Source organism: Pangasianodon hypophthalmus, chromosome 22 (assembly GCF_027358585.1).
Source record: "Pangasianodon hypophthalmus isolate fPanHyp1 chromosome 22, fPanHyp1.pri, whole genome shotgun sequence".
NCBI lineage: Eukaryota > Metazoa > Chordata > Actinopteri > Siluriformes > Pangasiidae > Pangasianodon > Pangasianodon hypophthalmus.
Window position 1 is genome coordinate 16,369,229 of NC_069731.1, and position 27,383 is coordinate 16,396,611.

The window sequence follows — 27,383 nt, forward strand, 5'->3', positions numbered from 1 at the left end:
TGTTTTTGTACAAATTACGTTTATTTCTAGTACCATATATATAAATATATACAGTACTGTGCAAAAGTTAAGGTACCCTATTTTTTTTTTTAGTACAAACTTTGTTATAGATTTTTATTTTATGACTTCTACATTATTGATTCAGTACAAAAATATTTTAGAATTCCAAATATTAGTTTTCCAGGACAAAATTAAATGTTACAGAAAGATGTTTGTATGTCAGTAAAGAAAGTAGCATATTACTTAAGAGACACTTTTCAGACAAAAAAAACATAATGAAGGCTGCTGGGTTTTGCTGCAAAAATAAGAAGTAAAACTTACAGCTCATTTCCTTATTAAACTGCACAAATTGTACCTGAGACTACTAATTTTTTTTAAGCGAAGGATCGTCACACCAAATATTGACTTTGTTTCATTTATTACTGTTTACTGCTCTTTATAGTATTTTTTTTATGTAGAAACATTTAGTTTCATTATTTTTGAAGGCATCTTTGCTCTACAGCATTTCCTTGCATGTGCCTGAGACTTTTGCACAGTACTGTATACACACACACACACACTCACACACACACTGATGTCCATGGCTACACTCCTTTTTATTTCAGTGAAACTGAATGGTCAGGTTTGTGGCTAAAAATGCCACCATAAACAACAAATGAACAAGTCTGAATATCTGAAAATCATAAATTCCCTGATCAAAAAGTATATAATATAAAATACATTTTTAAGAAACACTGCAAAAAGCAAACCGTCCTGCATTGTTCTCCACATTCACAGAGTCATTCATTTTGGTCCATGAAGCAATCTCTCAAGGAGATGATGTGCACTAGCTTGCCTTTAAAATGGCTAAGAAAGAAGGGACAGGGGGGACAGGCACACTTTTGTTCCCCTTGCTGAATGTCCTGCTTTCTCCGGACCTATGATGATTTTGTTTGGCAGGTGTCATTCAGCAGTTTGGCTCCTTGTCTCATTTATCCACACTGTTTATTTGGCCTAACAATATAGACATGTTTCTGCGAATTACAGACTGGGCCATTGCAGAATTAACAGTCAAATCATCATATCATTGTATATCTTTAGCATTATAGCATATAGATGCTGATTGCAAAACAACACAAAACATACTGTATATACATATTTCATATTTAACAAATGCACAGCATTTTTATGAAACAGCACTCTGGATGCTAGGAAAGAAAGAAAACAGGAAAATCAAGCTCCAGTTCAGACAGAGAAGTTTAGCTGAGGGTGCTGGTTTGTCATTTCCTGCACAGGTATATGTCTCTCATGCACTTCTGTGCGATGGTAGGATTTGGGCACGTTCTGAATGCCACATTCAGCCGATTGCTCCTGAACTGGACTGGCGTAGGGCTCTTCATCTCCGCTGCTGCCCAGTGACGTTTGGCTGACGTACACCATGATAACATCACCCGTGAAGTTCATCACCTGGCCGGTGGAGATGAATGTGGTGTTGTTGTTTCCGGTCACCTGAGCTGGCAAAAAAACACACGCAATTCAGATTTTAGCTTCATTGCTCTTGTGGTTTAAAAACACTTTATTTAATTGTTTATGTTTATATGAAACCCCTGTAAAATAGTGTTACAACCTGGAAGTAAAATGGACTTAATTGGGATTATGTCACCCAGCTACACAAAATCACCAATAATACTGAAGTGGGGGGATCAATATATTTAGCAAAATTATTTATAAATAAAAAAGGAAAAAGAAGGATGTCATGTATCAAATATTTACTGGGGGTGAATACATCTGCAACCAACAAATGGCTGCTTTATTGTCACATTATGCACTGCAAATTTGGTTAAATTCATCAATATGGCTTCCACCATCATTGTTTGGCAGCTTATAAAATAGCACTTGATCCAGCACATTCTGTTATTTAGCATTTTATTTTTATATCACGTACCGACATTTACTCTACACATACACAGACATTTACTGAGTCGAGGTCATGAAATTGTAATGTGCGCTTGGTTATAATCTATTTTATCACACTCATAATGCACTAATTTGATTTGTGGATTTATTTAAACAGTGTCAATATTTTTAATTTAAAATGTGCCAAGGTTTGATGGATAAGCTGACTAAGCACTTATCTGCTATGCTTACGAGTGTTGTTCATAATTTCTTGAACAATTTGGTTCTCCACATAAGCAATGACTAAAATGCTGTCTCCTCTGATTAGCTCTGTGTGGAAAAAATAACATTTTCATAGCCTATTCATTGCCACAAAGTTGGAAGCACCCAATTGTCTAGAATGTCTTTGTATGCTGTAGCATTATTATTTCCCTTCACTGGAACTAAAAGGCCCAAAAGTGTTCCAGCATGACAATGCCCCTGTGCACAAAGACATTGGTTTGCCAAGTTTGGTGTGGAAGAACTTGAGTGTCCTGCACAGAGCCCTGACCTGAACTCCACTGAGCACTTTTGGGATGAACTGGAACATGCACCAGATCTCCTCGCCCAACATCAATGCCTAACCTCACTAATACTCTTGTGGCTGAATGGGCAGCCACTCTCCAAACTCTAGCGGAAGGCCTTCCCAGAAATGTAGAGGTTATCATAACAGCAAAGGAGGCTAAATCTGGCATGGCATGTACAAAAAGCACATAAGGGTGTAATGGTCAGGTGTGCACAAAGTTTTGGCCATATAGTGAATTTTATGGGCATATAGAAGGGAGGATAGTAAAAAAAAATTTTTCATTGATTTGATGCCAGGAGTATCATGCGTCACATGAAAATAATGTTCTAATTATAATCACATGATTATAAATAGTCTGTGAAGTTCAGCAAGTTAAAAATAGATTTCCTTTCCTGGAGTCAAATCCTTATTAAACAAGTGACATGCTGGTATGCGGTAATAGCATGCTTTGCATATTGTGCCAATATGTCACCACTATTAGTATCAGACATCATAGTATACCAATGCCACAATGAGTGAGATCAGATTCCATCATTCAAGGAAGGAAAAAGCTACTGCACATAATTTTGCCTAACTGTACATTTTACATGCCTGCATCTGCGTCCATTACTGCTAATTCAGCCCTTACATAGCAGAAGATATTTCTGGGTCTTCCGGCTGAAAAAATAAGCATAGTTTCCTTCCGCCAAGCATGTCGACAGAATGTTTGACGAGTTCCCTAAATAGGGTGGATTATTTTACTCCACCGGGCACACGACAGAGAGACAGACTGGCAGTGAATCATTCTTCACACATCTTTTACTCATTAAGCCATGATTTATCATGTGCCAGAGCCCCGCTGTCCACTCTGGCTAGGCTTGTTTTTACCAGTGCTGTTTACTGGAAAATCATTTACTGGAGGAGTAGTGTTTTCTTAATAAATATCACTAAATGCGTTCTCGATAGATGCATTAATGATAGCTGTCAAGAAAAAAGCAAGGCTGAGTAATTTCTTTACAGTAACTGTTAGGGATTTTTATTTTTTTTTTTGCAATGTTTCCAATAAGAGTAGAAAAAAACAAAGAAACCTACAGTAAATGGGTCAAATATGTCCAACAGCTTAGCAATGGAGTTAGTAAATGTTATGGGAAATTGGCGTTCATGATCTCTTTCTCCAGATATCTTGGAGAAAATGACTGCCCCCGCTGAGTCGAGTGACTCAATGAGACTTTAGACCACATCTTGTTTTAATTTTGAATGGGATTATTTCAACATCTGAAATGCCTGGAATTTAACACACTAGATGACACCTCTCTATATTTGGATGGAACTCAACATTGCTGAAGTTTATTCATTGGTTTCATAACACCCCTGCTACATGGCAAATATGTCTACCAGTGGAGGTTTGTCCATAGCAGCAGTATTTTAATCTTTATCTTCTAGATGTTGTGCGATCATGGGAAAGCATGCTCGTTGCCCCATTTAGTGCAATAGAGTTATTACTGCATCTTGTGGTCAAAAATTGGAACTGCAACAAGCGCTAATAGAGGCCCATTGGGGCAGGAGTTACGTTGCTCCATGCTCGCTCCATGAACATGGACCAGCGGACAGGACAGTTAATGACAGGGTTGCCAGGTCCACTATTTTACTATTTTTTATGCCAAACTGATAGTGAATAGAGTGAATTTTTAGAGTAATATAACATAAGTGTAATAGCCTCTCTACTTAATTTTTTTTGAGGCCATGTTGTTATTAATGGCATCCTGCCCCACCACAATCTATTGTCACAAGCCACTGTTGTACTATGGTGATTAAAATGAACCACCTCCAAACTCTTAGTAGCTGTTTTTATAGGTTCAGCAAACAGCCTTACCACAGGTGAGAGCAGTCTCGGAGCTCTGGCTCTGGATTTCCAAATCCGCGTCAGCTTTGGGCTGGTTGTTATCTGCGTTGGAGATAAGTGAGAGCCCCTGGTTGTTGCTTGTGCTAAGCGATGATAGTATGGCAGTGGATTCGATGCTGCAGCATTGCGGTTCATTTCTCTCATATGCGCTTGTGTCACTGTGTAAATCCCTGACCTCTGACATGACCTCCTTGCTGGCTGCACTGCTGTAGTCCAGATAGAGCTCCTGAGAGCCTTGCAGGCATCCCGGAAGGCTCTCAGTGTAGCAGTTCCCACACAGAGGAGGCTCTTTCAGGCTCACATCGCCATCTTTTCTTGGTTTGGCAACCATATTCTCCCCCTGAGCACAGGAACAGCAGCCAGCCAGGCCCGTAGCTACCAGCTCACTGCAGTCCTCGTTCTCGCCCACCTCCATTGGCTCCTTCATGATCAAGCAGCTGCAGGAGCTGCCAGGAAGTGGAGAACCTGGACCCTCAGAGCCCTCAGTGGAGCTGCCTGATGATCCATCAGCCTGGTCCCGTTCCAGCTTGGAGGAATGTGTGGTCTTCTTGTTTCCTTGAGCCTTGTCTAGGCCAGGGGAATCACAATTGGCTTTGGAGCACATGCTCAGGTATTCTGGAGTACCATCATCTTCCTGAGATGTGATCTCGTACAGGGGGCGGTTGCTATGGTACGGTGGTGTTAGCGTCTCCTGGGGAAGGACAGAAGAATAGTTTTGAGATTATTTTATTTTAGGAAGACTATTTTAGTGTTTTGGTGTTGAATTGTTAAATATTGAAAATATCTTCTAGAAGAGTGTTTTTGGCAGTGTCATTGGTGAGAAGCAGCTCTCTTACAGAGTACTGTGGTGTATTTTTTTTGCACATCCCAAGGCTAAAAGGACACATAAATTAAATCTAATAATAAACTGATTTAGTTGTTGATATGTTTTATGCTGATTTAGTTGTGAAGCTTTCTGTAAGGTGATGATTATTCAGCATTTCGTAATGTTATTAACTTATTATTAAGCGAGAGAAAATGAGAAACACTGGTGAAGGAATGACTGTTTATGGCTACTATAATGTAATAACATGAACTTGTTTCATGGACATTACATAACAATATATATATATATATAACTATAAATGGATTAAAAAGTATGATGTTTTGTTCTTTAATAAATAAAAAATTGTTAGCATTGGCAAAGTGCTGTGATATAAGAGGAATAAAATGTTCTGTTATAGTGTCTGGCGGCATTACACCATCCCATCATTAATTATTTTCCTATAACAGTACGCCCCCAGTATGGCTCTATTCTTTAGATAATGTGAGATACTATTCAGGCTGCAGGCATTTGTTTTATAAGAGGGTTAATTATTGATATCTCTGGAATGACAACTATATGTATTACATTCAAAGGTGCTTTAGGCCCAACATTCTGTACACGAGTAGCTTGACCAATGCTTATATCTCTAAGTTTCCGAAGATTAAAAACAGTTGGTAGTACTAGACACAGCAGAATCGAATGTACACAATATGGCCAAAGTATGTGCTTTACGAACATCCCATTCCAGATTTAGTCCCCGCTTTGCTGTTATAATAACCTCCACTCTTCTGGGAAGGCTTTCCACTAGATTTTGGAGCATGGCTGTGGGGATTTAGCCACAAGAACATTAGTGAGGTCAGCTCACTCATGTCATGCTGGAACAGCTTTGGGGCCCTTAGTTCCAGTGAAGGGAAATCTTAAAGATCCAGCATACAAAGACATTCTAGACAATTGTGCGCGTTCAACATTGTGGCAACAGTTTGGGGAAGGACCACACATGGGTGTGATGGTCAGGTGTCCACATACTTTTGGCCATATTTTAGCATGTGATCACATTAAGTGTGTTTTGGGCATTTTAGGTAAATTGCATATATACACCCAATTTGTGGGTGCAAACGTATGTTCATCACGGGTTCATGCTAGTTTCCTCCATTTTAACATTTTATCACTCTCCTTTTTGGAGAATTGTTAGCCTGCTATATGTGTGTGACTGACCAACCAGGTAATTCTGACCAACTGTCAGGTTCTGCCTATTAAATGATTAATCAACTGATAGACAGTGTAGAACAGCTGACTCATGATTTTAGCACGTCCTTGTTTTGCTTACTTGTTGGATTCTGCTCTGTTTAATGTTCTGGACGCAGGTTCGTAAATTGACTGTGAAAAGAGAAAAAAAACAATCAGCGGCATGAAAGGAAAATCTAAGATAGTGAAATAAACAGGTTTCTCAACCAGACGTACCTGAGAGGATGTTTAGTTTATCCTTGTAGCAGGAAAGAATCACAGCAAATATGACGATTATGGCACAGGGTATTGCCACAACGGCCCACGATGTTGAACGATCTAAAGAACAAAGGCAGAAAAGATGGTTTAACACATGAAAAACCCACATAACTCATTTCTGTACTGGTTCACTAAACATGGTAGATCGCGTACCGAAGGGTGGTCCACACACCACATCTGCTTCAGTGCTGCCTGGCTTTTCCTCGGTCTTGCCAATGGCTTTACAGCTGAAAGGGAATCAGACTTATCAGTACAGGACTTTTCAGCAAACCTGTCACTTCTGTTTTTATCAGTCTCAATCCTTTCCACAAACAGTTACCACAAAAATGGCCGACTAAGGAAAATAGGCTCTTTCCAAGGGAAGTGGTGGAGAAATTAGTCATACTACCACAGTGTGGTAAGACTGCGGGGGCTTTTAAAGCGCCTGTGACCTGAGAGCACCGCCAGAAAAACAGCACTCGTGAGAATGAGCACTGCAACTGCACAAATGAGCCTGTGAGTGTGTGTCTGAAAAACAGTATTTTAAAGCACAAGCTCCTGACTGTGGCTAATTCAAACACCTCGACTGCCTCGGAGTGTATACTCACTCTGTCCATTTCTTGCACGCTTCTACTGAGTTGGAATCAGAGAAAAATCCGTAGTCGCAGTCCTTGCATGACTGTTTGCCAGGCTCTTGAAAGTAGAGAAACAGATCATAACACAAAAATGTTAATGTACTTTTTAAGACACACTGATATGGTTTAACCACATAAACTCCCAGCACATTATTCATCTTAAAGCACATTATTCAGTTACTACTATGAATAACTACAGTGACATTAATAGGAAAGGCATGTAGTTACAAAAATGAAGAATGTCTGGGCAAAGAGTCTGGGATTTAACATATACAATGACACTGTAAAACCAGATACAATATATAGACATATCCATCTCTATCTACTCCTCTGGGACCCTCCACCTTCACCCCGGTTTATAAACTCAGACTATTAACATGTATTTACATCTACTGCTGGATAAATCTTGTGCTTCAGCAGTGTTAACATTTATATAAAAGTAGGTACCCTTTCTGGAAAACGGTTCCTCAAGGGTTCTTTTGAGAATTAAATGTCTTCTTAAAACCTTTTGTGAAAAGGAAACCCTTAGTCTCAGTGTTCTAGCTGCAATTTAAATGATAAACTGAAATACACTTTCATGTTTTACACTCCTGGGCAAAAAAAATGGGCCAAGTCCAAAATAGCAATATATCTGCTTTTAATGGTCTTAACAAAAATAACTGGTCAGGAAATTAGCAAGAGTTAAACAAACTGATAAAGGAGCTTAGTAATAGATTTCACTTTGATTTCTTTAAATGTTTACGCCTTGTGACCCTTGATGGGCTGCATCAGGTGTGTCTAATAACCCAACAATGACGTCCCAGAAGATATTTTTGGAAAATTTTGTACACCCAGATGTGTGTTAGTTTGAATTTTACATCAAACATTCTAATCATTATCATGATTTTTTCCTTTGTGTACAAGAAGACTACATAAGTGAATTTCCTCAAACAGTTCACTGCAGCAAAAGTAAATGAGCAAATGGTGTGCATTTGTTTCATTCTTGCTAATTTTCTGACCAATGATTTGTTGTTAAGACAATTAAAAGCTTAATATTTGCCAATCTGGGCTTGGCCCTTTGTTTTTTTTTGCCCAGGAGTGTAGTTGTAACTTTTTGGGGGGGCAGTATGTCAAAGAATACAGCTTATTAATTAATAAACTATTTATACCACAGATCTGTTGAATTCTCAGTTCTGATTGGATAGAATGTGTTGATTAATTTCCTTAACGGAAGCTCTGACAGTAGGTCTGGCTACAAGGATTACATTAATGCACTTGTTGTTTCAAACAGATTTGAAAAAGTGTGTAATTGTTCATACGGTTTAGTTTATTTCACATTTTTTGGAAGGAGTCTCCAGTGTCAACACTTTGTCACTGTCAGAGATATAGCTATAACTTTACGTGTTCCGTCACGGGAAAATGTTCAGGACAGAGAACTTTGTGTTTGCAGTTTCTCGTAAAATGATATGCGGATTTGTTTTTCTGATTTGAGAGAGAAAAAATAGAGGCTTATCAGGGAACAACTGTGTACAGCTGGTGTAGACGTTAAACAATATTAAGCATAATTACAAATATGTAAATTATAAAGTATACATAAGTATGAAGTGTTGTTCATTAATAAATAAGTTTGCTGTGGTATAAGAGGAATATAACTCTTCAGGATGCAATGTTCCTTCACACTAGTTAAAAATGTTTAATATTTTTATTATCAATAATAAAAAATTTATTATATACAACAGGTTCGATCCCAATTTACAGATTCTACTATGATCTAGACTTTCTTGAACTGAGTGTCACAATGATTCATAAGGGCTAAACCATTCGTAGTATTAGCATCAGCTACATGCTCATTAATAGACTTCACAATAACCCATTCTTTGAACTTGTACTTTTAGCTTTCAGCTTCTTTCAGCTTTTTACTTCGTTTCCGGTCATCCTATTTTCTGTACTTGAATAAGGTATATAATCATCCAAATGAATGATATTGAATGCTATCAGTACCACAAAAATATCATCTGTACACTATGGTAAAATCTTCTAACTCGTGTCAAACCACAAACCACAGCAGGCCACCAATTCACTGGATTTGTAATTATGAGTCATTTATTTTATGAGTCACATTCATCTTTCTGTGCCGAAAAAGAACCAAAATCAACCCCAGTAGTTTGTGGTATAGTTCAAGGCACTCATTTGTCAATATATCGAGATTTGAAATGTGTATCTGGATGAGATGTGCTGTAGTTAATAAGGCCTTACCCCCTGCGAGTCCTTGGCCTGGAGGACAGGGTTTGATTTTATCACAGAACTCGCAATAGGTGGTGGTACACTGGAAGCCCTCTTTACACCGACATGATTCAAGCTCAGTGGTGCTACTGGGACTGGGACGATAAAATCCTTTCCCTGCGGCAGAGAGAGAGAGAGAGAGAGAGAGAGGGTTAGAAAGCTCCACTGAGCTTAGTTAATTGTGGCTATATTTTACTTTTCCCCCTGGAAATCTAAAGTCAACTCCAGAATTATTGGCACCCTTCCTAAAAATATTTTGATATTTGATGTAATAGGAAGCTGTAAAGTTTTATTTTACAATCTTTTTTTTTTTTAAACATAAGATACTGGTTTCAAAAGTATTAGCACCCCCATTTATTAATATTTGGCAAAGCGTCTACTAGAGGGAATAACATCATTAAAGCTCTCCCTGTAGTTTCTAACAAGGTTCTGAGACAATTGTAGTTGGATCTTGAAATTGAAGTCCTTTATATTCTCAGGTTCTCTGGTTTTCAAACCCAAAAACTTAAATGGCCATTGCAATGCAACATCTTGCTTTCCCTATTGATTTATTATAATTATTATCATTATCTGAGGACATTGTGTTGGTGAAAGCACTGTCTATATCCAAGTCGTAACCTCCTGGCAGAGGTGACCAGGATTGAGGCTAAAATATCCCACTGGACAATATCCCGCTGGAGCCACTGGACTGGGAGGGAAAAAAGACCCAAAGTATCAGTGATCCATTTCCATGTTTTTCAATGTGTATGCAGTTCTTTTTTTTTTAACCAAACATGCTGATGGTGTGCATTCAAAAAAGGTGATTTTTACTGACAAATGTGTAACTTTTTCAACCTTTTTTATTATCGCTCCGATTGTGCTGAGTGATATTTGTAACATTTTATTTTTTTTATATTCTTTTACTTTGTTAGCAAATCAGTGTCTTTGGCGACCCCTTGGTGATGGATGGCAAAAGGATCTAACATACGTGTAACCTCATATTTATACTCCATCAACTTGTTCATAAGGTAACCATAAGGTTTCTGAAAACTAAGAGTAAATTTGATATGTGATATAGTATTGTGTATAATGTATATTTGTGTGGGGGTGGGGGTGGGGGCTAATTATATTGAAGAGTAGCAATAATTTTGGAGTTGAGGTAGTCATGTGTCTCAATATGGGGTTGGAATAATGAAGATGAATGTCTGACCCTCGTCACAGAACTTCTGTGGATGGCACGCCAAGTCGATGTTATATTCTGACTGGTACTCATCCTTCCCGCATGGCCGACATCTGGTGTCATCTTTCTCAGTGCACATCGCAGACATATACGTTCCTGTGTTCAGGAGAAAGATTCCATTAATTTGTCTTGTTGGAGTTGCTCACATAGTTCCTGCATTATTCAGAAGGAGTGTAGAGCCACTGGGCTGTTTTTTCATGAAGCAGAGACTAAACTGAGGTTTTCATACTGGAGTAGGGCTCTATGGCTACGTGGGTGTTCCTCTTTCACACACACTTCCCCTTCAAAACTCAAAACATTTCAAAGCTTTATTCAAATCAGTACAAGCTTTGCTCTGTGCCATATTTGGCTTTCTATAGCAAATGAAAAGTACTGAAAGATTATTTACCTGGTTTGCACTTGCTACAGCATATCTTGCCTTTCCAGAGGTACTGCATTTGGGTGCATGTTGGTTTGGCATGTTTTCTCTGCAACAAAAAAAAAGAATTCCATAAGTAAATAATGATTGAAAATGTTCAATAGCTATCATCTGAATTAGGTTGGATAACTGATTACTCTTTTATTTGCAATGCTTTCTATTGAAATTCACAATTTCAACCTGTGTGTCAAATTATATAAAATTTGAATGTCATCCTATCATGGGAAATGTAATACTACATGAAATTTACACGTTCACCCTCCTACAGTGTCAGAATCAACTTTCTTGAGGTCATGACCTCTGAGAGTGTACGGGGTTTATGGCCACTAACCACTTCCCTGCTGATACCACAAAAAATGTGCATGGGTTTTTAGATGGAAATCCTTTTCATCTGTTAGCTAAAATGCAGAGTAGGCTCAGAGACGGTCTAAAACATCCAAACTAACGCAGCGAAGGGCCAAAATCAGCAGAGGGGAGACGACAAGCCACGTGTTCCACTTAGTCAACTTCTTTAATGAGCTGCAAACAATACTTGGGTCCGATTCCAGAAAAATGGTTTGGCGTCACCACCCAATGAACTTTGTAATTTAGTCTTATTATTATTATTATACAGTGGTTGTCTCAGAAATAACACAGAAATGTTTGAACAACTCCATAAGCCTCTGTAGACTCTAATTACGTTTACATTCATTTTATTTATTTGGCAGATTATTTATCCAAAGCGACTCAAGAGGCAAACTGAATCCAATCCAAGAATAGTGCTGAGCAGTGGAAAGTTAAAAGCCTTGCTCAAGGGTCCAGTCACTGGGATTTGACCTCACAACCTTCACTCACGCTCAAACTTAACAGCTGAGCTTTCCAGTTTATCTAAAACTTCACGGAAGTGAATTGATGATGAACTCTATTTCCAATAGATCGTGGTTCAAATGTCTAGGAGAGAACACATATCCTGGAACATTTCCGGAATAAAAGATTCCCTCATTTCGTTGCTCATATTCAAATATTCCTGGATGCTTTCTCCTATGTTGCACAAATGGATTTTTATTAATGGTGTTTACATTACAAACAATTTAAATGGGCAAATGATACCATGAGAAATGGTTGCACTCAGATTAATGAGAAAATGAAATGATTTATAAAGGTAATCATACAGATCTGACCAAAATACTTACAAAAAATCATCCTGCTGCCTCTCAAAAACAAATAAAACATAGATTTGCTAAATTGGTTTTCACTGTTTTTCCAATCTTCCACTTTCCACTTCTGGTGAACCTGCACCCACTGTAGCCTCAGATTCTTTTTTCTTAGATTAGATTCTTGATCCTCAGATTCCTGACAGAAGTGGAAAGCAACATGGTCTTCTGCTGTTGTAGCCCATCCACCTCAAGGTTCGACAACACGTCGCACCTTGAGGTGAATGGATTCTGAGTTGCTTTTCTGCTCACCACGATTGTAAAGAGTGCTTATTTGAGTTGCTGTAGACTTCCTGTCAGTTTCAACCAGTCTGGTCATTCTCCTTTGAAACTGCTGCTCACTGGATGTTTTTTTGTTGGTGTTGTTTTTCACAACCTCTAGAGACTGTTGTGTGTGAAAATTCCAGGAGATCAGCAGCTTCTGAAATACTCAAGCCAGCCTGTCTGGCACCAACAACAATGCTACGGTCAAAGAAATTAAGAAACTGATTTAAGGTAAAATGTAAATACTCTAGAATTAGAAAGTCTAAGGAAAAAGTTTAGTAGGAAATAGGTATAAGTGAGCTGAGAAATGTTTGTAACTTTATATATCTAATTGGAAATAGCCAATATCGATCACTCTAACTAAGCACTTTAGCACACAACATATGTTTCACTGACAATGAAAACACTAAAGCAACTGTTAAATATATCTAGCAGCCGTAGATAAGTAACTGCTTCACCAAACCAGTGCACTAGCCTTTAATAAAGCATTTTTAAAGGCATTTGCAATATGAGAGTGGATGATGAACAAGTCCTTGCTATACAAATATTTAAGTATTTGATGGAATTTGTTCCTTATTTAATTACCAATAGTGGGTAATAAAATGATGAATAGTAGGAAATAAAATAAGAGGAAATAAAATAAAATAACTGGACAAAATGTCAAAATTTAACTGGTATTATACACTGATCAAGAAAAATGTTAATCAATCACTCAGTCAAACTGCAGGTTTGAATCCCGACGATGCCACAGCCATCCGTAGTCGGAAGTCTAAGAAAGCCTAATTACTCTCTCCCTTGTCAATCACTAACCGATCGTGGGTGTCTGTGAGCACATGTATGTGGAAGAGGGCAGATAGCGCTTTCCTCTGAGTGTATTATACTGGGCTGTGACACAAAAAATGTGATGGGCTGGCTTCACGTGCTTGGAGGAAGCATGTGCTAATCTTGATCCGTTAGTTGGTAGCTGTCCTGTGATAGGGGAGAGCTAGCTAGTGGGCGGGAATTGGCAAACGATCAAATTGGGAGAAAAAGGAGCAAAAATAAAATGAAATCAATTAAAAGTGTATTATATTTTAAACTCTTAGCAGTATTCCTGATGAAGGTTTGGACATTCTTGGCATTTTCATGGCATGAACCATCTACACCCAGATGGGTTTTCTCAGTGTTCCAAAAGAGTTTCTCACTGCTTCTCCTAAGATCTGAATGAAAACTATTTGGTTTGGGAAACACTTTCACTTTAGGTATTAACTTAATAATGTCTCATTTTGAATGAATTTATACACAGGCATTAAAAAATCAACCTAGTATGTTCAAAAGTTTGACTGGTAGTGTATATATAACACCCACTCTTGTCCAATTGTATGTTTTGTGCTGTGATAGTATGAGGATGCCTAGAGACATGTTTCATTGTCTGTGTGGTTTCAGAGCCTGGACTCAAACGAAGTGTGAGAAAGGAGACAGGAAACCCAAAGGAATGTCCAGAACTCATTTCTGGTCCCTCTGCATCCAACTAGCAGGGTATAACAAGCGACATGAAATATTTTCATTGACTAAATATATAAGAACATGGTCAGTGACGCCCTGAATAATTACATGTTAGAAAATAAGCATACAACGGCAACTGTTGTCCCAGCATTCAACCGTGTTCAGCGCCATCCTCCCAGAAACCGCTATATCATTTCAATCAGTTGGGTTCCAAAATGGAAAATCAATCTCAAATTACTAACTGGGTGCCATGTCCCTTCTTCTTCAAGAGAGAGAGAGTGAGAGAGAGAGAGAGAGAGAGAGAGAGAGAGAGAGAGAAATGGGGGGGGGGGGGGGGGGGGGGGGTCGTTTTGTTTGTCGTATTGTACCTGTTGTGTGTTACTGTGTTACAGTCATGTTCATCACTCTTGCAAGAACAACATGGAATTTTGAAAACCAGTTTTCCTCCAACCGCAGAGTTTGCATAACTGCTACGATGAAAATTTTCACCTGGAAAAGTGGTCTGTTGAAAGCCTTGTCTATCAATACAGGTCTTCTGCTTTATCACAAATTTTGCAAAACACAAAGTGAGGACTAATTGTAAAATATAAACATTCTCATTCCTGTGAATCGCTTTCTCATAATGGCTCGCTCTTCACAGACCTTCATGCTCTGAGCTGGTGCCGTCTGTCGAGCACAAGTTCAGACCCGCAGGTCTGTGATGCAACGTTAAGCATGCTCACACACTTTTCCCTCAAGGGTGCTCGAGATAAGCAAATTACACAGCTATTCAGTGACTGAATGAAAGAATGAGTGAATGAATGAATATCAGTTTATGTAACTGTGCAAGACTCTGAAGCTACAGCTCAGAGGATGTTTGTAGGAATCTTCTATTTAAGGATCATCCTAATGGCTGATCTCTAACAGCCATGTGGATTTTTGAATGACAGTTTTATCGTTGCAGTAGGATGTGTAAAGTGACAGGTTCATGCAAAGTATCATTATCAGATACTAAAAAACTGGAGACATGAGTGTGAAAGTCTCAGGTAATCATGCTCTGCTAACAGGAATACTAGGGATGGCTGGACAGTAATTTTATTTCAGTTTGTAAACCGATGATCCACACTTTCTACAGTGCTTTAAAGCAATGGTTCTCAATGGTGGGGTCTGGGAACCCCAGGGGTTTGAGATCTGTTCATTTAGTTACAGCAGTGAAAATCACAACATGCCATTATTTTACAGTTATTAGCTTGTTATGGCTAATAAGTGGTCATTTGAATTAAATGGGCTTCATCCAAACCTCAATAAGTCAATAACAATAGGCCTGTAAATCATGTATAAGTTCCATCTTTGGAACATTCATGAAAAAAAACCTCTATGACTCTAAATAAATAGCCACAGTATTCTTGTATACATTTAAATTGTTTTCATGAAATAAATCTGACAAGGCCATGGAATTTATCCTACAGTTAAAGGGGTCCCTGGCTACAGACAGAATGAGAACCTCTACTTTAATGGAACAAATAAGAAAATCTCCAGCCATTATTTCAGAAAAAAATGCAGAACTATTACAAAATCAATCCCCTGGGTTGAACACCCACACACACACACACGCACACACACATATACACACACACTATGTAATGCCAAGAGGCACTTCCACATGTCAAGTTCCCCTCAGACATCAAATGGCCCAACAATAAATAGGCACAAAAAAAAAAGTCTGGATCAGAGTTCAGAACTCAACTTTTCTCAAACAGAGCATGAGAAGAAAAGAGAGAGAGAGAAAGTTTGCTCTGAGGATGGCTGGACTCATTTACAGCCTGCGGTGTGGGATCTGGAAGTAAACCAACATCCACTGTTTCCAGTAAAACAGTGTGCAAACAGATTTCAGATTTCACCCAGCTCTAGAGTTAACACTTTAACTCCAATAATGATCATCTCCATCTTATGATCCCTGTCAGATCCAGGAAATCCATGTGATTAAACACAGATCAACAAACAGATTCCTGTTTAATTATGCATCAAAGCACACATGACACACAATACTATTATTCATAATTTGTAATCAAAACAAGAAACTTACCTGGATGCATAAGGCAAAGATCAGGCAGTAGATCCAGCCTCGAAATATCCAACTGGTGGAGAAATACGCTCTCATGATTTGTAGTTTTATACAAAGTGACCAAGTGAGATTAGTAAACTAGTTAGTAAAGTTCCTCCTTCCTCAGGCTTCTGCTCTGTGTGTGTGTGTGTGTGTGACAGGATGCCCTTAAAGCATGTTCAACTTCTTCTACATACAGCACTCCTCACTCCAGGAACTTCTCTGTACAAATTCACTGCCTCTCCTCCCAGCTCTAACAGCTATAACTATACAGTCCTGCAGGCCAGAAGGGGAGGGGTTGAGCTATAAATGGGCGGGGCTTCCACGTTACATGGGAGGGCTCGATTCTGAAGTGCTTTACTATTGGTGCAATGCAAATGTATGCAAATGAACATTGCTCCACCTTTGGTGCCCTGCCTCCTGCAAAGTTCAACCCTAATGCACCCAAAAAAAAAAAAAAGATAAGAGAAAAAGCCTATTTACTATATCATGCACTATTTTTGGGAGTTCAGATAAATAAATAAACAAAAAAATGATTAAATAAAATACTAATCCAACTAGACAGTTCATTCATTAAGCACATTTGGTAAATTTGTGGTATTTATGTTTATTTATTTGTGGCATTGAGGCATCACAAAACCTAAAACAATTTTAACTGCGTTAAAATCTAGAATATGAAACATTTTGTATGACATTAGAAGCATTTTTTAAATAGTTTATTAAATTTTGCACATTCATGTTATCATTATTACTTATTATTTACGTATACATCATTGTAGAGTTTTGGGCTTTTAATTCAAGTGACCAAATTATTTATAACTAAATAATAAAAATCGTAGCTGATAGTCTCTTAACCCCCCCCCCACCCCCCCCAAAAAAAAAAAAAATTATTAATTAATAATTTAAAAAAAAATTAATAAAAATCATATCAAGGATGAACACTACTAAGGCCCTAGAGCCATGATTGTCAAAGTGGGATCTATGAAACAGATCCAGGGGATCCAAGACTTTTTATGATGTTGTTAGAGTAGTGGAAATTACAATCCACAATAATGAAAGTTATTATCTTTATTATTGACTTCTTAGAATTACTAGCCTGTTTGATTGTCACTTGAATTGAATGGGTTTAATCCAAACCTAAATAACTCTCAAGTCAAATAATGTCTAAAGTCAAATAATGTCAACTTAAATATAATAGCAGTTTTTTTTTGTGCAAACATGTTCTATGAGTGGAAAGTTCAGGAAAAGAAAGCTCTATGGACCCACATGCATTATGTTCATATGTAAATTTGTGGGTGTCGGTGGGATTTATTTTACAGTTACGCCCTATAGTTACTTTTGATAGATAAGGCCCAGTGGATTACATTTCTGACATTAATGAATAACAGTCTATTAGGTCAGGACAGCCAGAGAACCCTCCAGTTGCTAAGTGAAAACAAATCTGTGTAACCACATGGTTATTATGTTTGTGGTAAAGTGAGATTCTGACAGGTAGACTAAATAAGGGGTATGTCCTTGTGTCTTCCACATCTTGAAGGATTGCATCTAATGTTAGTGATATTGTGCAATGTGTACATATCACAGTGCAATTCAAAGGAGCACTTTATGTTTGGCTCTCCTTTTTTATCGGGAATAGGAGGAATAACCAATAAAGTGCATTATATACCTTTTGTCTATTTGTACCACTTTTAAAAATGGCAAAATATTACTCTACAGAGGACAGAACTGCAGAATAGGCCATTATAACAAAACCAAATAAACACATTCAATCTGAAAAAGCCACAAATGATATTAGATAATGTTGTAGATTACTGTATGTAATGAGCAGAAATAGATTACTGATAGGCATGCAATTATAATTTCTACCAGATTATATTATATAGTAGTTTTCCTGGCATTGAGTACTTTATCCTTGTCAGGGTGGCAGCGAATCCGGGGTTCATCCCGGAAACACAGTGTGTGAGGCCGCAATACACCCTGAATGGGAAGCCAATCCATTACAGGACACCATGGACCACGTATGTTCACACTTACGACACACTTATTCACACCTAGGAGCAATTTAACATAGCCAACCCCCCTACCTGTATGTTTAGGTGGATCTCTGGTTACTGTCTGTGCATGGTCTGCACAGGTTTTCTCCAGGTTCTCTGGTTTCCTCCTACCTCCCAAAAACTTGCCTGCAGGGGCACTGGCTATGCTATATTGCCCGTAGGTGTGAGTGTGTGTGTGTGTGTGTGTTTGATGGTACCCTGCAATAGACTGGCGCCCCATCCAGGGGGAATTCTCCTGCTCCCGGGATATGCTCCGGATCCACCACAGTCCTGTCTGGGATAAAAAACTTATTGAAGATAAATGGTTTAAAATGTTTACTCAGTTTCAAACCACTTTATTGCAATACAGAGCCAAAATTTCTGGAACGCTGGACAAATGTCAAACCATTTTGGTGGATAACATTATTAAATACCAACAAAACCAATAATAGTTTCTCTTTCCATATGTCCTTTTGAGTCTCTCTGCTTTAAAATTTCCACCATCTGCACATGCTGTAAACAAGTTGCTACAGTCACCTCCATTAGAAACAATTAAAATAAGCTCATATAAGCAATCCACATGTCGAAACACTGTATTCCAGCTCTGACAAAGCCTTTTTTGTCTTTAATATCATAAGCATACACAAACGGTAGATGACAGAGATAAAACTCTAACTCAACCCTTATCTCGTAAACCTGCCACCTGCCTTTGCTTTGCACCTGTCTTCCAGGGAGGATAGGGGCCCTTCCCGTCCAGAGTTTAATGAACTACTCTTCCCAGGTCTTTCAGCCCTAGGCCTTGTCCTTCACACACACACACACGCACACACACACACACACACACACGCACACACTTACTTCAGCTCCTCCTACGAAACCATTATTACCTGATTTGAATAACTGTCATCTGAGGTGCTGGGAGACTTGGCTTCTTTTCCCTGCTGGCGTTCCCTCACCTTAGAAAGAATTGCGCAACACCACATGCAAATCACATTCTCTGGTTGCTCATGTAAGAAGGAGACCGTTTTTCAAGTTGTACACTTCAGATTTTGAGCTTTTTTTTGAATGAAGTGTGACTAGAAGATCAAACTTGATGGCTTTTTTGTTTTGATTGGAGTCAAATGACTTATTAGATAGCTGCTTCAAAACATCAGGTCAAATTGTGTACAATGAAAAAAGGGAATTTCCAATGAATCTATTATCAACTATCATAAAAAAGGCTACTAAAGAGTACCTTTGATTGTCTCTCAAGCGTAGACCTTTTGTAACATTGGTGTATATCTTTTCCCTGCAAGTGTGCATGAAGTGTACCTTTAAATTATTATTAGCATTATTATAAAGGCTAATTGAAGCTACAACTTGTACTTAAGATATATATATATATATATATACTTTAAATACTCTTTTCTTTAATCGTATGTGTTACCATTTAAATGACACATACTACAGGTGCAAATGTTGTACAGTTTAGTATTTTTTTTTTCCTGAGAGTGTAGCAATATGACTAAAACTTTATGGCACAATTTAGACCAACATGACACGATAAAGAACATCTTGTACATGTTGTTCATGGGTCCCATTTCCACCCACCTGCTTTTATTTTTATTCTGCACAAATATGGAAAAAAAAAAAAAGCTACAGACGAACCCTGCTCTTGAAACTTGCCATGCTTTGCCATGAAAGTGGACACCTGCCGGCTCGAACATAAATCTCTCTGGTGTAAAAATCTCGTTATAAATTGAGTAAACAACCAAAAAGCAATGAAAACACACAGAGGCTAAATGTTCCTGTGGTTTGGGCACCCTCTCCACCTCTCTCTCTCTCTCTCTCTTTCCTGCTTGCTTTGGAAATCGTCCTGACTTCTGACTCACGGTGCGCTCATGACTAAGACATCCCTACTTACGCCATCTCCACACACTTACTATGGCATATAGAAACAAACAGCTCTGCTGTATATCAAGAAGGCTGTGATTGACTGGTAAATGCTTAAGACGTCGAGCCGCACCCAGAGATCTATGGAAATAGGAGAAGGTAATGTTTATTTTATGCAAATATTCCTGGGTGGGAGAAATAGATAATAAGTCAGCGAATTTACTAATCAGGGGTAAATGTTAACGATTAACTACAATATGCAAATTCTGTCCTCAAGAGTTGGAAGGAATGTCTTTACACGGCAGACCGCAGGCCGAGAGCCCTAAGGATCAGCTCGTGAACTTTGAACCTGTTCGTGTTCAATCAATGGAGAGGGTTTACTGTTCATTGTTCGAACACCTGCCTGCTGATATCGTATCTTACACACATTCACATTTATAGAACAACACAACAGTCCTTCACTTTTTTTTTTTTAATTATGACACCAATTTCCAATATACAGGATACAGGTATGTTCCTTCTCAGTGTATTATACAGTTATTTACGGTTTGAGCATATCCAAAAGGAGAAAGAAATTCATTACACACACTTATAGAAAACACCTTTCAGAGACACTGCAACACATGAAAGAGCGCAAGACAGGGAAGGAATCTTTTCTCCATCATAGATTTAACAAAGAAAGCAAAAAAACAACCCGAAAGAAAGAAAGTCGTAGTGACGTAAATAATATGTCAAAAACAAACAAACAAAAAAAAAACAGTGCAATTTTCTTTGGAGGTTGGAATATAGTACATTTAAGACATAAATATGATATAAAACGGAGCCTATTTAAAAAAAAAAACAAAAAAAAAAACGGATGAAATGAAGGCAGACGTTTGACTTCTTCAAGTAGGAGGTCCCAGACAGCAGAGGCTCATGGGAAACTTCCCCAGCAGCGCTTGCTTCACTTCTTTCTCTGGAAAACGTTGGCCAGCATGGCACCTGACGTGGTCAGCTGACCCATCTTACTCAGGAACTTGGTCTTTGCGTCTTCACCCACCAGACTCGCTGCGATGGACATGGACCTGAAACAAAGCACACAAATTCACATGAATGTTTCATGGTATTTTATGCTTAGTATTAAAGTTTTTTTAAACAAAAAACTGCTGACTCTAATTGAGTTTCTGTTTGCCACGTTAACTTGTGCTGGATTTGCAGCCATGTGAAAACCAAAGACGCTATTGTGTTTGGCTGGAGGGAGCAAAAACAAGAGTGCTACAACAAAAGCACCACATAATGCTTAATGACCCGGAAATATAATATACACTGTATACAGTATATAATACAGTATATAAAACATAAACAGCTAAATGAATGCAGCATCCTGAATCAAGGCGAAGAACTGAACTACATATTTAAACAAAACATAAGAACACAAAGCCAAGTGCATGAACAGTAGATCTTTAGTGTAAACTAAACCAGGGACTCCAATTAAATTCTATCGTGCAAACATATCCCACGGAGCCAACTGTTCTGAGTGTGTGCTTTTAAGATGCTTCCTGAATTTTAATAGATCATCAACACTGAATGTTGATTATGAAAAACTGTCTTAAAGTTATAACACAAATCAACTAACTAAACTGTGCAGTAAAACTGCATGAAAAATGAATAATTCAACAAAATTCAAACTGATACAGGAATAAACCACTTCAGGATGTGCTGTTAAAGGAAAATAATCAACGACGGTGGTGTGTGGTGTGCTGTGGAGTCACTGTTACCACCACAAAGTGTTTTATTGCTCTTATGTATCTCCACAGCAATTTCAAAACAATTTATTTAGTTAGTTATTAAGTTATTAAATGACGTCATAGCTTTTATCCATTTATAGCTACATTTAGTGTTGTGGATCGTCCTCAAGACAGGTTAGTTCCTGTTGTCACTAGAAACAGTCGTTCCCTCATCAGTCTCTTTTTTTCTATCTCTTGGAGTTAGAATATGACAAGGAAATACAGATACAGGAAGAATATGACAAGGAAATACAGCGCGTTAAACTGGAAAGTTCTCAGTCCTGAAGACTTTCCTGTGGAGGAAAAACCTCCTGACTGTTAAAATCTCTCACACTCCTTTCATAAACGTTAAATAAATGTGTCCTCACAGAAAACTTCAGCATAACAAAGATTAATTCTTTGTTAAACAACAAAAGGTTTGAACTATAAGGTAAAGTCCATTTTTTTATTATTAGTGTTCGATTATAATATAAACTTAACATTTTAATTAGAGCCAAAACTACTATCGGAGCTACTGTTGTAGAAAAATAATCAGTAACTTCTAACCAATCAGATTCGAGAACTGAACAGCACTGTGCTGTAAAGTTGATTAGTCAAGACATGTTTGGAGTATCTTCAATGAAGACACGATGCTGATGTAGCTAACAAGTAACGAAAGATTATTTAAAGAATCTCACCTCAAAGCTTTAAAAGTAAATCATTGGATAGATGCTTCATCTTCATATTTTAAAATAAGTAAATAGCAAGGATAGTCTGTATTTTCAAATTTAGCTTCAACATAGAAAAATATATTCAATTAATCTTCAATGAATTTGAAGAACTCCCCCATTTGTCAATATCTAAGATGGCTGCTCATAATGTTAGAGGCGAGGTTTTGTTCATGTTTATAGACTACCTTAAGTCACACCGTGTCCTAAAACACATCAGCACGTATGTGTGATTTTACTGAAAAACTGGATGCAAAATGAGGCAGATATTTACAAAAAAAAAAAATAATAATAAATTGGGTGTCCATTACTTGTTTAGCCTAGTAGATAGAGCAGCTTCACGTCTTGGCTGATTGATTTCATTTGGGGAAAGAAGAAATGCCGCATATTTTTATTTTCACCTTTAACACTATAACCATTATAATCACATTATGCAGCCAAACCGTTCCTGCAATTACAGAAATTTTCCTACCCAAAAGTGAACATAACCTGGTTTCAACCGTATAAGTAGGATGTTTGCCGTTACAACAGAGACCCACTGATAAAAATCACGAACACAAAGACAAGTCAAAGTCAAGTTTACAGAAAGTGTAACAAGACGCTGGGCTGTTTGAAGCCAGAGACTTGAATATGGACATAGTTGGTTTGCCATAATCATAACTCCCAGTGCCAGAGGCATTCACGCCTGATTGGTAACCTCGGAGACATTCGGAGTCAAACAAACGCTGGGCTCCAGAAGCCTGGTTTTTACGGAAAACAATAAAACTGTCCTAGTTGCAATTGTGACTTATGCGCATTTATATCCTTTTCACAATTACATCTCATTTCAGCCAATATGCAGCTAATAAGCTATGCAGAATGGCCCCTGAAACTACTATAATTTGATACTATGAGATGATATTTACTGTGACCTCAGGAAACTGAACAGATTAGGGCTTATAATAAGAAAACAGGGATGGACACATATAAACATTGGACAACAAGCTCTCACCCTTGTGCTTCTCCCATGGCTCGGTTTTCCACCTTCAGCTCACACTCCTTAATCATGGAGCTGAGAATAACCTGGCGGAGAGACGAGAACAGAGCGCCTGAGTAAAATTAGAGCGCTGCTGGGAACTCTGACACCATGTGGCCTGGGCGTTAGCGACACATCAGCTGGGCATTAGTAGGCAAATTAAAAAAAAAAACTGGACACATGTAAAATACTGGCTGTGGGAAGATGGGAAAATACAATAATCTGAAGATAATTGATGTCACATGACAGTGAGGTTTATTACAACACATAAGGCATAAGACTTGTAAGAGAGCCTGGACGTTAAAGGAATAGTTTAGCAAAGTAATGCAGTTGATCAACCAAGACTTGTTTGGTGTCCTTGACATTTGATTTATTTAGTTTTGCACAGGAGCCATGAGGCTAATGTAGCTAACAAGTAATGCATTTACATTTACATAATAGAAGTCAATAAGTCAACATATAATAAGTCAATCTTACTTAAACTCATTTTTACTCCCACTTTTTCTCCCTAAATTCATCACCTGCAAAAGCTCCCATCCCACCCACAAGACAGTACTCGATTATAATACAATCACTACCAACCGGAGAGGGTGAAGGTAGACACATGCTAACTCTGAGACATGTGAAGCCAGCCAGTCACATCTTTTCAAACTGCTGCTCCAGCTGTGTCATAAGGCAGTGTAACACCCTCGGAGAAAAGTGCTATCCACCCTCTTCCTCATACATGTGCTCATGATTGGCTAGCGCCGACATGATGGACAGGGGAGAGAGAGTATTCCATCCCTCCCACCCAGAGATGGGAGGCATGGCCAGTTTTGCTCTATTGGCTCCCGGAGCATTGTCAGAATTCGAACTCGCGATGTCCTGGTGATAAGGCAAACGCTTTTTTTTAACAGCTTTCTTTGTACAATCAAACCTTGTTGAGCTAAGAATAAGTCTTATTGTCCAAAATGATCGCCACACAATGTTTTGTTCATGCTTATAGATTGCAGGAGATGATACTGTGTATCCTATATCACATCAACCTATCTGTGTGGCATCACTAAAGAACTGGATGTGGTTTAAGACAAATTCTGGGTGAGCTAGACTTTCATTAATTGTTACATACATTAACCTCACACGCTGAAACAAATGGCAACGTGTCGGTTGATCGACTTCATGGACGTATAGGGTATAATGACACATCAAGCACTGTAGATTTTATTCAAGAAAATAAATCAATATTAAAAATATCTACAGCCATTTTTTTTAGATCCCAGGACAGATTTCATATTTTAGAAATGAACTCAAAATGCAGTAGTTTGGTGGCACATGCAGGTGTAGTGCTTCCTACCTCATGTTCTGGAGAAAGATGCTCCATGTCGGTTCTCAAGCACCTCAGGCCAGGAAGAAAATGATTTAACATGATCTCTTCAGAAATGACTGAGACGTGACAGTTAAGAAAAAACCGGAATATATTGCAGAATAATGCACATTTAAAAAAAATAGTGATATGACTTAGTATACTAGTCTAGTGTACAATACTATGTCAAAGTTACTGGTTCTTGTCATATTAGCATTAAACTCCTTAAAGTTATATGACTAGTGTCTAGTGGCTTTCACTCTATGTCTAGTGGCTTTCACTTGTTACCAGTGCTAATTCTTTTGCAATGATGATTCATTTTACCATGTGAACAAACCCATATTTTTTCTTCCCCAATCGTCTTTAAACAGTCGACATTAGTTTGTTAAGTTATGGAGCGACATGATTGTTATTATTTAATTTGAGATAATTAGTTTGTGGCCTCAATATGTTATCTTGTGGCCTCAAAATAATAATTTGTGGTCATAACTTATTATAAAAAATAACCAGATGTAACCTCAGTGGTTACTTCATAGACAAGAGACGATAAATAAAAAGTCTGAAAAATCTCTCCTTTCTGATGTCTCTAACCCTGTAGCTAGTCTCTGGTTAGATGAGCTGCCTTCAACTAAATAATTTACATAAATGCATGCAATCGGCCACAACAAAGGATCCGCTATAGAAGCTGTGATAGTTCTGATTTTTGTCATACATGATCAATATGATTAGCTCTGCTTCACAAAAGTTATTATTTTTTTTTTTTCAAATATTCAGTCTTTTGAAATACTTTGCTGGGCCAGCATCCAGACCACGGTCTGCCACTTGATGACCCCTGCCTTAGCAGATAACCAGCTCATTTATTTTAATATTCAATACTTTTTAAGTATACCCTAACCCAAGCAAAGGAAAAAAGTCCAAAAGACAAGGTGGTCTTTATGAAAGCAGATCCCTTTGGTCTGTGTTGAAGGAGGGTCTCATAAACCAGCTGGAGAACACAAGATGGTCCTCCCATGAACCACCACAAAACAGGACCTACAGATCTCCCACACACTACCCACTGTGGTTAAGAGTCACCCGTGTGACAGAACTGGTGAAGGGGAAAGAAAAGTGAGAGAGAAAGAGGACAGGAGATAAATGCATTTACTATAGAATTGATAAATAGAGAGGAAATAAAACAGACTAACTGATAAAGACATAAATGCTATGAAAAGGAGTGAGAAAATGGGACAATGTAGAAGAAAAAACACAAGAAAAGAAGAAAAAAAAAAAAACACCTACACATAGGCATGTGTGCTGGGAAACCAGAGCAGTGGGCCGATCCCCAGGCTCTCGCTGCCCACCACAACATCAGAGAGCGGGCAGCGCAGCATTTCACCATCCACCCTGCAATTTGCCATCCAGAAATGGCTGAGGTTTCTTTGCTTTCGTTCCCTGCCAGCGTGACACGTAAACATTTTGAAAACGACGCAGTGCTTGGAAGAGGAGAAAGGGCCGACGGAGAGAAAGAAACAGAGAGAAAAGAGAGAAGCAGAGACAGACAGAGATGCCGCGTCAGCCACAGAGCCTCCAGTCTATTTAAAATAGTTGAACAAGACTCAAGAACAGCGAAGGAGCTAGTCAGAAGGAGCTCTGTCAAAGTTTTACAGGGAAACCAAGTTGCACAGAGGAAACGGCCCTGTGGGTGCCACATGTGAGTGTGACAAAAAGCATACTACATCTGTAAAAGCTTTACGGTAACCTTCAGTCCTGTTCCAGTGTAGTTTCTGTGGATTGCTGGAACTGTGGTTCTACTTGCAGTCATTCATTTACAGACGCTTTTATCCAAAGTGATTGGAAACTGAGCCAGAGTCCAGTCTAAGTACACAGCAGTAGAGGATTAAGGATCTTGCTTACAGGCCCAACAGTGGCTCTCTGATAGTCTCGGGATTTGAACTCAAACCTTAATAGCAATTAGTATTCCAATATCAATGAACAGAAATGGATATCACAAATATTTGGGATATTTTGGCGATAGTGATAGTGATGGAGAATGTTTTGAAAATACTGAACTTAACCTTAATGTACTCCCCATGTCTGTGTAATTGGGAATTGAATTTGATGAAAACATGAATGGTTTTTAGAAGCTCAGAAGCTCGTCATAATATTAACATGATGTGAACACGCTTTTAGATTATTGCAAAGCTTTTATTGAGGATTGCAGTGCTATGAGTAATAATAATACAAGCAATAACTCCCAATGACTGGGTCCCGATATCGGAAAATAACGGACAAAGCAGGGCCAAAACATATCCCACTTATGAGTATTTAAGTGTCAGCATGTTATTCAGTTATATTTCTTTATAAACCTATTCTTCATCAACTACTATGAATTATTCAGTAACTGTAGTGAAACTAATAGGAAAGGAGTGTAGTCTCTAGGATATTACAAAAGTAATATGTGCAACCCAGAACAAAAATACAGAAGTGAGAGGGTAAAGAAG

The 27,383-nt window shown here is 38.3% G+C and overlaps 2 protein-coding genes across 7 annotated transcripts in view; both read right to left on the bottom strand.

Moving 5' to 3' along the window:
* Nucleotides 1-577: 577 nt before the first annotated feature.
* On the bottom strand, nucleotides 578-16,414 carry tnfrsf11a (tumor necrosis factor receptor superfamily, member 11a, NFKB activator). Of its 2 annotated transcripts, none has more exons than XM_026938238.3 (10): nucleotides 16,151-16,414; nucleotides 11,114-11,192; nucleotides 10,696-10,821; nucleotides 9,480-9,623; nucleotides 7,218-7,302; nucleotides 6,784-6,857; nucleotides 6,589-6,690; nucleotides 6,455-6,504; nucleotides 4,293-5,013; nucleotides 578-1,493 (listed from the first exon to the last, which is right to left on the bottom strand). In XM_026938238.3, exons 1-10 carry the CDS (start codon nucleotides 16,223-16,225, stop codon nucleotides 1,225-1,227), a joined length of 1,725 nt encoding a protein of 574 aa, XP_026794039.1. In that variant the 5' UTR covers nucleotides 16,226-16,414; the 3' UTR covers nucleotides 578-1,224. The 2 variants fall into 2 exon arrangements, with proteins under 2 accessions (XP_026794039.1, XP_026794040.1); XM_026938239.3 differs by having other exon boundaries at nucleotides 1,272-1,488.
* Nucleotides 16,415-20,530: 4,116 nt separating this feature from the next.
* Nucleotides 20,531-27,383, bottom strand: part of relch (RAB11 binding and LisH domain, coiled-coil and HEAT repeat containing) — a 55,254-nt gene continuing 48,401 nt past the window's right edge. For all 5 annotated transcript variants that reach the window (XM_034297866.2, XM_034297865.2, XM_034297864.2 and 2 more), the window contains 3 exons: nucleotides 24,895-24,983; nucleotides 23,538-23,608; nucleotides 20,531-21,137 (listed from right to left, as the gene is read on the bottom strand). In XM_034297866.2, the coding sequence (XP_034153757.2) occupies nucleotides 21,017-21,137; nucleotides 23,538-23,608; nucleotides 24,895-24,983 (281 nt within the window). In that variant the 3' untranslated portion in view covers nucleotides 20,531-21,016. The remainder of the gene's footprint in view (nucleotides 21,138-23,537; nucleotides 23,609-24,894; nucleotides 24,984-27,383) is intronic.

What these genes read in the sequence shown, in the direction of transcription:
- tnfrsf11a (XM_026938238.3), bottom strand. Translation starts at nt 16,225, where the DNA reads ATGAGAGCGTATTTCTCCACCAGTTGGATATTTCGAGGCTGGATCTAC. An exon ending in AGGCCAAGGACTCGCAGGGG is followed by an intron (nt 7,303 to 9,479) that starts GTAAGGCCTTAT and finishes TCTACTTTCAAG; the next exon opens with AGCCTGGCAAACAGTCATGC. An exon ending in TAAACTAAACATCCTCTCAG is followed by an intron (nt 6,505 to 6,588) that starts GTACGTCTGGTT and finishes CTCTTTTCACAG; the next exon opens with TCAATTTACGAACCTGCGTC.